At 35.1% G+C, this 13,321-nt stretch overlaps 1 protein-coding gene across 1 annotated transcript in view; it reads right to left on the reverse strand.

The window, feature by feature from the left end:
• BIRC6 (baculoviral IAP repeat containing 6) overlaps positions 1 to 13,321 on the reverse strand; it is a gene marked incomplete at both ends in the record, with an annotated part of 232,550 nt that overhangs the window by 168,476 nt on the left and 50,753 nt on the right. Inside the window, 6 exon segments of the mRNA XM_079721218.1 lie at positions 5 to 136; positions 619 to 750; positions 1,778 to 1,938; positions 3,773 to 3,998; positions 6,622 to 6,771; positions 10,844 to 12,238. Coding sequence (XP_079577344.1) covers positions 5 to 136; positions 619 to 750; positions 1,778 to 1,938; positions 3,773 to 3,998; positions 6,622 to 6,771; positions 10,844 to 12,238 — 2,196 coding nt within the window.

Below are 13,321 nucleotides of genomic sequence, written 5' to 3' on the forward strand. Positions count from 1 at the left end.
TCACCTTTAACAAGTTTGGGGCTTGTTAACGTCAACATCCCAGCATGCCCTGATAGATCAAGGCCACTAGCAAGCCATACTGGCCCACACAGAATGTCTTCTTTATGATCTTCTAAAAATGGACATAATCTAAGACCTAAAAAGAAAAAGACACATTTTTCTTTTAAATTAGCTTATAATTTAAAATGTAATATTTAATAAGCAAATATCCATCCCATTTACATGTAACAGCACCACACAAAATTCCGTATTTGAATGTGCTCAAATAAGAATTCACTATCATGCTAAGGAACTATAATCAATTATCTGATATATTATGTTGCTTTTCCACTCCCATATTATTTACATTCACCTTGATTAAAAAAAAAATTATAGAACCATGACATGATTTCAAATCTCAAGATATTAAAAAACAAGAATGCAAGTATTAGTGCAGCTGTGTTCACAAAGATGAGCTGAAAGTTAAAGCATACTGCCAAAGCAGAATTATAGGTTATTTTTAACTGCGTTCTTAAAACCATGTTTTTGCAAGCCATAAGGAAATCTTTGCCCAACATGATGCATTTGGATCACTACTCCTTTTACTGTCATGGACAACAGCTCTATAATTTAACTCACACTGTGATTCCTCTACATCCATGTGCTGCATTTCTTCATTCAAATCAACCAGGGACGGTTTCCCATTTTGTTCCACTTCAATGTTAAGAGCTGGAGACAAAGGAAAGGTGATCTGCCTATCTACTGCTGTTTCTAGAGGATAAAAATATTAGTAAACTTAATTTTGCTTAATATCAATGATTTATGTGCCTAAAATTCTAAAATTCTCAGTTAAACTGGGAACTGCAGTGATTTTTATCACAGATGCTAAAATGGTTGTTAGGAGAAGAAGAAAATTAGATTCAATTGTTTCATACACTCTTCTCTCTTTTAATGGTGGATACTCACCTGAAGAAATAATCTGCTGGCAACTAAACTAAGAATTCTTACCCTAGGCTACACAGTACCGCACCTGAAGGCTTTTGAAAATACCAACACCTAAGTCCTATCCCAATTACATCAGAGGCTGTCATGATTCAAAATAATACACACACACACACAAATACACACATATATATACAAACACACATATATACACAAACACATATATACATATTTGTGAAATAGGAAACTTTTCAGGTTTCAATGTTTTTACCCCTGATGTGAAGTAGCCATTTTACTCTTAAAGTATCCCCAGTTTTTTAAATTATCCTATTAAGAAGAAAACACTGAGAAATAACATCTAGTTTCCAATATGCCAAGTATGTACAATCTATTTTAATAACTCAATACATCAAATTCGGAACTTGTAAGAAAGATAAATAAAGATGAATATATTTCTGGCATTACCTTCTGGGTTTTACTAATAACCTTAAAAGAATATGTGACTCCATAACAAAGCTCTTTTCCCAATCAAGTCTCCTCTTAGGAAGAGAAATGTGTAAGTCTACTAATGCTAAAAGTGAAACTAACTCACAAAGGAACTAACTGCATTTCCCAAGAACCATAATTAAATTACTCAAGTTTATGCAAGTCTGAACAACGAGTTACTGAAAAGCTCTTAAATGTTCTCTGGATTAACTTTTCTAAATAGAACCACAAAAAGTAAAGAAGGAAAATAGCACGGGGTGGGGGGGGCAAGGAGGGACGTCAAACCTAGACAGCCAAGTTGAAAATTCGGTTTTTTAAGAAACCAACTACAAGATAAAATCTTCAAATGTAAAATTTGATCCATTCTTACCATTGACTTTCCCTAAGCCTGGAGCTTTATTTTTCAGCAGTGTCACTTGTATTTGTGGAATATTGGTGATGTTTGAGTTCAAAACAAATTTGAAGTCCACATGTCCAACCATACAAGCTTTAGGTAGAACCAATTCAAAAACGTGTTCATCCCAGCTGTTGCTGTCAAGTAAGGGAGAAAATAATAAATAATGAGAAAATCTTTCTTCAGCCGTAACCATTTTACCACTAATATCACCTTTCGTACTCTGATTTGCAGCCTCCAACAAAACTTAGTGCTTCTCAATCGGATCAGGAGAGAAGGTAAGCAGTTCTATTGAGAAAGATTAAACTTAGGGCAATGAATAATCTTACCTCAGGAATCTCTACCTGCCTTCGGAACTGTACATTCCAAAAAGCCCTTGTTCCTGTAAGTGTGAGCTACTGTGCATCAGAATTATGTGCAGATTCATGGGCCCCACCCTGAATCTAAGAGTGGGGTCACAAGAATTTGTATTTTAAAATAAGAACTTTTTGTATTTCTTATACATGTCCATTCTCTGATTTTAAATTCTACATATATGTTGAAAAATAAAACTCCACTAAATTCCAGATTCATATCCAAATGCCTACCAGGTATCTCAAACTTATCATAAATAAACCCAAATTACTTGATAACCAACTTCAATATCAGTAAAAAGAAATTCCATTTTTCAATTAGCTCAATCCAAAACATTAGAGTAATCCTTAACTATTCTCACTCTCACCAGATGCTCAGTACATTAGCATACACTATTCCTTCTACCTCCAAACTATATGTGACCACTCTTCTCACTTACTCCATCAACTATCATCATGGTCCAAGTTACCATCAACACCACCAAAGTTACCTGAATTACCACAATAGCAATCAAGTTAGAATCCTTGCTTCTATCACTTCCCCCCAATACACACACCACAACCACTCATAATCTACTACCAACACAGCAGTCTTAATGTATCCTTCTAATATATAAATTATACTGCATCACTCCTATATTCCAAACTATCTAACATCTTCCCATCTCACTCAACATAAAAGTCTCACTATGGCCTATAAAGATGGTCATGATCTGGCTACCAACTATTTCCTTTGATCTCACCTCCTACCACTCTCCTCCATGTTCACTGCACTCCAATAGTAGTGTCCTTGCTCTTCCTAAAATTCATAAAACATACCTCTCAGGGTCTCTGTACTTACTATTGTCTCCAAATTAATGTCTTCATGGAGGCCTTTCTGAGGGCCTTTATATAAAAAATATTACACATATTTTCTCTCCTCTCACTCTCACACACATGTACACACCCAACAACTATTCTATCACCATACTGTTTTAACATGTTTCAGAGCTTTTATGACTATATGACATAGTAGATATCTGCTACTGTCTGTCTATCCCCATCAGAATGTAATTCCATGAAAGCCATATTATTAGTGCCTTCAAAAGTACCTGCACAATTGGGAGATTGGGATTGACAAATACACACTGCTATATATAAAACAGATAACTAATAAGAACCTACTGCATAGCACAGGGAACCCTACTCAGTACTCTGTAATGGTCTATATGGGAAAAGAATCTAAAAAAAGAGTGGATATATGTATATGTATAACTGATTTACTTTGCTGTATACCTGAAACTAACACAACATTGTAAATCAACTATATGCCAATAAAAATTTTAAAAAAAAACAGAAAAAAGGAAAACTCATATTAAAAAAAAAAGTACCTACACAAAACAAACATTTAAGTATTTAGTCACACAATCCACAAATTTATTTAACAAACTAACTGCAATGATGGATTACTCTTAGCGTTTTATCCTACAACTAAGAATATAGTAATTTCTAAAATTAAGGTGACAAATGAAAGGAACAAAGCTGTTAATATGCAAAAGTTAAGAGAAAGAGTAACATATATAATAATTCTATGTTGTCTCTAACAAATATATAAGATGAGCTTGGAAGAATGTTTTACCTGTCAGTCTGTAGTTTCCAAGTTCTAGTATGCTGAGCAGCATCTCCATGATGTTGCTGATGCAAATGCTGAGGATGCCTCCTTTGCTGCTGTTCTTGTTGAACTTCTACCCAGCATGGAGGAACAGTAGCTGAAAACCGTGGAGTCAAAGTCTCAAAGCGGGTTAGCTCCACTAGAGACGTCAAGATGTCAAGGGTAAATGGCTGGTCCACCAATAAATCAACTCCTTAACAATAGTGAAAGTAGAATTTGAAATAGGTTTTAAAAAAAGAAGTTTTACCATGTTTTTGTATAGTCAATTACAACATTCACCAAATAGCCTCAAAGTTAATAATGTAGGCTCAGATACCTATATACAACTAAAGTAACTAGCACTGACTACACAAGTAGCATTAAGAAAAATCCATCTTGAATATTTTAAATTATAGAAAGGGTACTTATTGGAGAAACCTAAACTCAACCTGTTAGAAGAGCCCTGACTGAGCTTTAACGAGTGCCAGGTTAACAAGGGCAACAGAAGTAGTGGTGCTGAAATGCAAGCCTGACTTACATCAGATCAATAATTAATTTTTACACGTTGTTATTTACAAAACAAAATGCTAAAGATCTGCAAGCACATAATATCTGCCCCGTTTTACTGTATTAAAAAGTAATTTTTAAGAAGTCAAAGCTATACTGACGGCAAACAAATACTTACAAACCAAAAGCTTAAACAGCATTTTTTCCACTTCTGGGGTAGTCAAGAATACCTTGTATACATACCAGTATTATACGAGTAACAACCTGCTTCAGAGAGATTAGTTTGCATTTACAAATATATGTATTCACATCTGTGAAATGCCTAACATAGGACAAAGCTGAAAAACTGGTGTTCTTATTCCAATTAACAAAAATAACTTTTAAAAAAGACTAAAATATGGGGCTTCCCTGGTGGCGCAGTGGTTGAGAATCTGCCTGCCGATGCAGGGGACACGGGTTCGAGCCCTGGTCTGGGAAGATCCCACATGCCGCGGAGCAACTGGGCCCGTGAGCCACAATTACTGAGCCTGCACGTCTGGAGCCTGTGCTCCGCAACAAGAGAGGCCGCAACAGTGAGAGGCCCACGCACTGCGATGAAGAGTGGCCCCCGCTTGCCACAACTAGAGAAAGCCCTCGCACAGAAACGAAGACCCAACACAGCTATAAATAAATAAATAAATAAATAAATAAATAAATGGTGCTATTTAAAAAAAAAAAGACTAAAATATGAAATCTGGTAAGTTTAGAATAGTTTCACAAAGAAAGTTTACACTGCATTCTATATAATTATTACAAGTGTACTTCAAATTCCATTTTTCCTCAAAGCTTAGAGCTTTTAAAAATCTGACTGAAACTGTATTAAATGTTGTTTGTAAACATTAACAGCGTATCAATGCTCCTTCTTTATTTCTTTCTTTATAATCTAATTCACCTTTACTAAATAGTATTTTTATGGAATTTATATGAAAACTCTTATTACACCAATACCCTATAAAATATGAAAATATTCAATACGTTAGCTTTTTAAACCAACTTGTGTAATCAAGACAATCAAGTCTAATTATACGTAGCAAGAGACATGAGTCACTTTATCTCAACCAGAGGATAATCTTGCCTCTCCAGGGCCATTTGAATGAGGATAACTGTGTGTGCTACAGGAATCAAGTAGGTAGAAGCCAGAGATACTGCTAATACAGCACAGGACGGCCCTCCCACAACAAAGAATTACCTAGTCCGAAACGTCAATAGTGCTGAGAATGAGAAACCCTGCCTTACGGTAGTAAAGACTGCTATATATTATACAAGTAATCACTAAAATTAAGATATATTATACTAGTAATCACTAAAAGTTTCCCTTTGATGCAAAGAAGAATGATCAAATGCACAAATATAAGTATTCATGAAGAACAAATACCAACTTCATGTATTATTTGTTTGGAATACATTTGAGTTTAAACACATTTTTTCTTTAAAGATTCATTAAATTTCTTTTAAATGCTAGGTTTGGGGAATAAAATGTGGTAAGTGCTAAGAATAAAACATAACAGCACAATGGAAGTACAAAAGGACTGTGGTATAGGGAAAAGATAAGGAAAGAGAGCTTAGTGTAACATATGAAGAGCATGAAACTGAATACACTTAAGAAATCATGAAAAGTTTCCTATAATTGGAGGTTGAGAAAAAGACTAGAGTTATTAGCCCACAGAGCAAGTAAAGATTTTTAAGCAGGAGTAACAATGCTAACATTACTTCTTTTGAAAAACAAGTTTTGGAGGGCAGTAGAGAAGATGGGTAGGAGAAAAGGAGAAAAAACAACAAACAAAACCAAACCTATCTAAAGGTTCACAATGGGGCAATGAGAGTCTGAATATATCACCCCTGGGAAAGAATATTTTTTCAGCATTTTTATTCCAGTAGTAATATTAGTAATATTAGCCATTCCACTCACTTTACACTTACTTAATGAACTCTTCTCTTTTTCATACACTTTGTTGCTCCCTAACTAGACCGAAAGCTCCTTAATGACCAAAATAATGTTTTTACCTCTTAGGTGACTTCACCAAAACTGATCAACCTACCACAGGTTGAGAACCATTTCTTATTCTAATGTTTACAACATTTTCCAACTACTGAAAAAATAGTGATAAACAATAGACAAAAACAAGCCTGGCAAGAGAATGTCAACAAGGAAATGAACTCTCTCAAAGTAACCAAAAATTGACTATAAAAAATGAAATAATGTTTAAGATTATATAAGAAAGATCCAGAAAACTTTGAACATCACAAGAATTTGCATTTTTAAGAATCATTTTAAAAAGTTAATACCATACCTGAAATGCCAGGACTTGAAGGATTTGATAAAGGTTTGGAACCTTCTGAAGACGGTTCTATTCCTTTAGAAAGAGATCCATCCACTAGTATGTCAGCTTCATCAATATCATCACAGGTTCCTCCAATTTGGAGAAAATGAAGCTCACCACCTACAGTGTAGTAAAATTCCATCAATGTAGGTATGTGAAAAATAGGTAAACAGACAAGTGCCTACTATTTAGTTAAGAAACTATTTATTTTAATATCACTCAAAAGGCAAAAAAAGAGGGCTACCAAAGTGACATATCTCTAAGAATTCAGAAATCAAACTGTCAAGGAAAATTAAATTTAAATTTAATGATGAAAATGGCAAATACATAAACATATGTAAAAATAGTTATTTATCTAGTACTTACATGTGTAAGACACTATTTTAAATGCTTAATTCATTTAGTCTTCACAAATAACCTTAAAGTAGGGAGTATAATTGTGGCCACTTTACAGATGAGGAAACTGATGCACTAGCTACATTGGAATCCATAGCCCAATCTCATAATCACAGCAGTAACAAAATGAACAAAGATTCTTAATTTTTTGAAGCATTCACAATAAAACAAAATCAAATCAGATTTCTATTTTTCATATTTCTATCACAGAAAAGAAAATGGAAAACAAGCTTAGCAAATATTTAAGACCAAAAAAAACCACAAGAATATTTGGAGATTCGCTTCCAGAATAAGGAAGACAAAAATCTTATTCCTGAAAAGCATCTATAAAGTTGGACAAAACTGTAATTTAAACAGAGTGGGTCAAACGGTGAAAACCAGCAGATATGCTACTACTGCCACAGGGGACTCTGATTTGGAAAGCTTGTCTGCTTAACGTGGTGAAAAGAAGGCCCATCTACTCTACTATCTGAAGTCAGAATCCTGTGTAGGGCAAGCAAAACACTAGAAATAACGAGAGATTAAGAAAGAATTACAAGAAGTGAGAGAAACATAGGGGGCTTGGTAAACATTCCACATATCCCACATTGATCAGAGGTTGCAAATATGTGCAGCAAAGACCAGATGGGGTCCAAGCCATCAACACATTCTCAGTCAACCAAGTCCCCATGCCTATGCAGAAAAGACCTGAAAGGGCACAAGAGAAAATAAAAATAAAGAAAATAACAGCCAGGGCACACCTGAACACAACCTTACCAGTAAAGGTGTTTCGTCACAACCAGTTATCAAAATAATTGGCTGAATACTAAACTATGTGGACAGAGAGGCAACAAATAAGATACAAGTCTTAAAAATAAAAATCAGAGGGTTTCCCTGGTGGCGCAGTGGTTGAGAATCCGCCTGCCAATGCAGGGGACACAGATTCGAGCCCTGGTGCGGGTAGATCCCACATGCCATGGAGCAACTAAGCCCGTGCGCCACAACTACTGAGCCTGCGCTCTAGAGACCGTGAGCCACAACTACTGAAGCCCGCGCACCTAGAGCCCATGCTCTGCAACAAGAGAAGCCACTGCAATGAGAAGCCCACGCACCACAACAAAGAGTAGTCCCCATGCGCCGCAACTAGAGAAAGCCCGCCCGCAGCAACAAAGACCCAACACAGCCAAAAATAAATAAGGAAAATAAATAAATTTTTAAAAATAAATAAAAACCAGAGGGGGGAAAAAATGAAAGAAACATCAGTGGCTGCTCACTGCAAAAGAAACAGATTTCACAGATATAGCCCAGGTGGGTTACCAAATAACCAATGCAACAACCACCTCCAAAGGGGGGTAAGTCATAGTCCAGAGTTTCTACATTATTTAAAATGTCTAGTATTAAATTAAAAATTATAAAACATGTAAAGAGTGACACATGCTCAAGAAAAACAAAATCAATGAGAAATATCTCTGAGCGCCCATATTTAGATTTAGCAGACAAATACTTCAAAGAAGCTATTGTAAATACTTTATAGAATAAAAGGAAACCAGGTATAGAGAATTAGAAGAACGAACGGTGAAAATGACTCAACAAATAAAGAATCTCAACAAAAAAACAGAAATTATTTTAAAAGAACAAAAGGGAAATCCTAGAGTTGAAAAGTATCTAAAATGAAAAAGGTCACTATAGACTCGATGCAGATTTGAGATGACAGTAGAAGGATTCAGTGAAATAAAAACAGATGAATAGTTGTATGTTATATATGAAAATTGTTAAGAGAAAATCCTAAGAGTTCTCATCAAAAAATAATAATAGGGAATTCCCTTGTGGTCCAGTGGTTAGGGCTCCACGCTTCCACTGCATGGGGCACAGGTTCGATCCCTGGTCGGGGAAGTAAGATCCCACATGCCGTACGGTGTGGCAAAAAAAAAAAAAAAATTTAACTTATAACATTAATTGTAGATTTTTATCAAAAGACTCAATGTTTCTCCATGAGAGTCTTATGCTGTTTGAATATACTCATAAGACAGAGTCAAATCCATTTGATTTACAGGCTACAGCACTTTTCAAAAATCTACTTTATGGGCTGTCATACATACATTTTAAAACATCAACTTTTCTGTCCTCTTTATTGTTATTAATCTCATCTTTTCAAATGCATCTTGATCAAGTCAACCCTTAAAGAACTGGGGTATAATTTTTAAAGTGGTTAACTTCTCAGGCCTTCTCTTGTCCTTCAATTCATCTAAATAAATTCCATCACATGAGATCACTTCCTAGAAACTTTCATTGTCCAAACTCCATGAAAACATTAATCTATTTCATAGCTTAAATACTATTTCTCCTCTGAATCGCCAAAAGCTATCTCATCAAATAAATCAAATCATTAAACTCTGATTGCATTTGTGGAAACTACTAGTATCTTATGAATATGTGCCCTGGGACCAGGTAACTCAGGTTCCAAACCCAGCTCCACTTCCAGATGGCCTACAGCAAGCTATATTGTTTTCATTTTTTAAATCTTTCAGATTAAAATATTCCCAAAAATTCAATGCATGGGTGTTCTGCTTTTATTACATTCTGGCAGTTTAATGTAGTTTAAGCACTCTGATGACAGACTGCCCAGATCTGAATGCTGACTCTGTCATTTATTAGCTCTGTGACTTAGGCAAGTTACTTAACCTCTTTCCCTCGGTTTCCTTATCTGTAAAATGGAGACAATAACAGTACATAACTCATAAAGTTGGGTGTGATGACTAAACAAATTAACAGAGGTAAAACTCTCACAGAAATGAACTGGCATATATATGATTAATAAGCTCAAATTACCCTTGTAATTTTAATGGTTTTTCTGAAAGTTCTATTATTCTAAAGTTATTCTACACTGCTCATTTTTTAAAATAATCTAGTTGGATTTTGATGTTATTTGAAGATTTTTTTCCCCTTGTTATTTCACTAGATGTGTTTCAAAGAAGGCAACCCACACCACCATGTCCACCGTTATCCTTCTTAGCCAAACTCTTAAAATCTTTTTAAAGAGAGGAAAATTTCAGGTTAATTTCTACCAGAAGCACAAATGAGATGCATAACTCTTCCCAAACCCAATTCCTCTGCCAAGCATTGATTATAGTTACTTAGGCTTCAAATATTTCCTGGCCCTAAATTCCTACTGAACAATCAATAGGACTATTCATTTTGCCTGATATTGTCAGTAATTCCTTAGTAACACTATCTGTTACTCTGTATGGAGCCTCAAATGTTGCAAAACTGATTCACTATCAGCAAAAGGTTAGGAGTAAATTAGACAAGAAAAATTTATTTGGCAAAACTAATAATTATTTACTAAATACTTTTATTTCAGAAGGAAATAAGGACATGTATTTGTGCCAGAAACTTTACATACATTATTTCATTTAATTCTATCAAGCCTGGAAATAGGCTGCCTTGTCCTAGTTTATAAATAAAGAAACAAAGGTTTACTGAGTTTAAAGTAACTTGTCCAAAGCCACAAATTTGAGCAGATGCAGAGTCAGGACTCACAGAAACAACAGCAGGTTATTTTCTTGAGGTTAAAGCAGAGAAGATACTTTCTGAGAGACTTATTAACTTATTTAAATTAGAATCCTTACCTAGGGCAGTAGAAAAAAGTTTTAAAAACAGTTAAAACAGTAGAAAGATTTACGACTTCATTATAAAAAAAATAAATTTCTCTCCATCTATATGGATCTAAAATTCATGCTAAGTATGCACATAAATGAATGCCATATACATTGATTTTATAAGATTTGTAGAAGAACCAAACCAATCAATAGCTTACCTTTGGTGCATGCACACAGCCTGTCTGTGCCCGAGCAGTAAATGACAGAAACAAATGTGTCTTGTTCCTCAGTGCCCTCCTTTTTAGGAGGTTCCACTTTGGCCAAAATTTCAAAGTTTGAAAGATCTAATATTTTTACATATCCTCCCTGAGTGGTTATTACCAGGTGTCCAAGAGTAGAAATATCAGATTTTTTCTCTCTCTCAATGCCATTCTTTGAGGTTAACTGCATTTCCTCAGCAGGTTCCTCATAGTCATCCTCTCGATTATCCAGTATATCTGGTGGAAGCAAAATGAGCGAGGTAATTGTGTCCTGGGGATCTTTGATATGTTGGATTTTTATTGGCTCCTCTTCTAAAGTCACTATCCGAGTGGCATAATTCATTTTATAAAGTATTAAATATCCACCACTAACATTCCTCTGCTCAGGCTGAATTATCAAAGGAGTCTGTACATCTGCTGGTGATTCATGTTGGATTATACTAATATTTGCACCATTCACTACAGCAAGATTTGATTCCAGCTCACCTTTCCGTCTATTACATAGTGCAGAGTTTAACTTATTTAAATTATTCAAGGCCTCTACTTGATTTATTGCACTCAAGGATTCAACAGGGCATGTCCGCAGTCCTACTAATAAATGAATTCCATCAGCACAAGGAGTTATTGAGTCTATACAAAGATTCTCCTCCTCCGCAAACTTTGGCAGCCTCAAACACTGAACCAAAGTCCCAGGCTTGGGAAACACAGAGTTCCACTTCTCAGAATCTGGAGAGGTAAGGTTGGCTGCTGCATCTGCAAATTGCTGAATGTAAGTCACAGGAGGATCCTGCAACAACAACTGCTCCTGACTATCCAGCTCCATTTCAATAATCTGTGGAACTGTAAAACCATCATCATGCAAACTTTTACTCATTATATTGTTCATCTGTGAAAAGATTTTTCCTGCTTTCTCATCAGATTCCTTGATGCTATAAAGAAGCAAAATGGGTAAAGTCCTTCTTACCAGAGGAAAATTTAATTCTGAATTAGTGCAGGATTCATTGTCAGTTGACCCTTGTTCTGATATACTTTCACCCTGAGTTCTGCTTAAACCATCCAGTGACCTGTGAGAATTACTACTAATGGGTGAGGTAGCAGGAGATTTATATGTTAATAAACCTCCAGCTAATAAACATGGAAAGGGAATGTTGTGTTGTTCCTGGTGCTTTTCCTTTGTCTTTTCACTCTTAGAGTTGGTTAAGCAAGGATTTGCCCCAAGTTCTTCAAGATCCTTAACAGTATCTTCAAGAACATTTGCAACAATCTCCCATTGAAGTTTTTCTGGCTGCTGGAGGATGCTGAGTGCTGTTATATCAAGGCTCACGTCCATGGCTTCCTTCTGTGATGCATGCCCTTTGAAAAGGAACAATATTCATTACAAATGGCCTTGTGAATATAAATCAAAATCTGTAGTATAACATTTTCATTAATTTTCTTTTTTTTTACTCATCCAGTTGGTGCATTTTAATTACACTCGTGGAAGAATTCAAGACCTTTTAAAGGAAATTTAATCAAACCTGAGATGAATCTACTCAGAAAAACCACAGAGGTATTAAAGAGTTTCAAAAATCATTTTAAATTCAGAATACATTCTCCTGGCAATCTGTGAACAAAATCCTTTTTTTTAAAAAAAAAAAAAGGTTAAAGAATGAAGACATAATTAGTATCAAAATAAAAGATTTCTGTCCTTCAACTCTAAACCAAAAATACACTCAATACTATGCATGTCATTTATGCACTTTGAAGAATATCCATGAAACATTACTGTAATCTCAGTTCATCACCTCTCTCCCACCCCACCCTGCTAATTATCAGTTGACTGTCATAGTATGCAATTTAATTCTAACCTCAGCTCAGAAAAAAATAATAACTAGAAAAAAAAGTTCCCAAAATTTGTCATTTTAAGGGAAATATAAGTATCTTCTGTATTATCCTCTCATTTTTAGTTCATTTCAAGTCAACTACATAACATTACCCTTACTGACCTTTTGTCTACCGTGTGATCTTCAAGCTGTCCCCTTACTAATAGTATAAAGGTCATTCCTCAGTCTCAATGCTCCAAAAATAACATCTCTCTCAACACAAAACCCTGAAGTAGATGTCAGTCAACCTCTAAACCAGGTATAATCTCTTGATACTGAATGCAAAGTTTCAACCAATCTGTTTTTCTCCTCAATAGCACAAACTATCAGGCAACAACGTTATTAGCAATAATAATGTAAAGCTCACTCTATGTAACTTGTGGAAATACCAAAAAAACTGGAATTGGTTTTACAATTTTAGATTAAGAAGAACATAAAAGAGTAAGGAAATAAGTATAAAATAACTCAAGGTGATTGCATGGAAGTTTGAAAGTTACCCAAGTACAAGAATGAGCAACAGAGATTCACGGAACATCCAACACTTGAGATATACTGAAAGCTCTGTTTACACCAT

This window comes from Hyperoodon ampullatus (assembly GCF_949752795.1).
Source record: "Hyperoodon ampullatus genome assembly, chromosome: 15".
NCBI classification, from domain to species: domain Eukaryota; kingdom Metazoa; phylum Chordata; class Mammalia; order Artiodactyla; family Ziphiidae; genus Hyperoodon; species Hyperoodon ampullatus.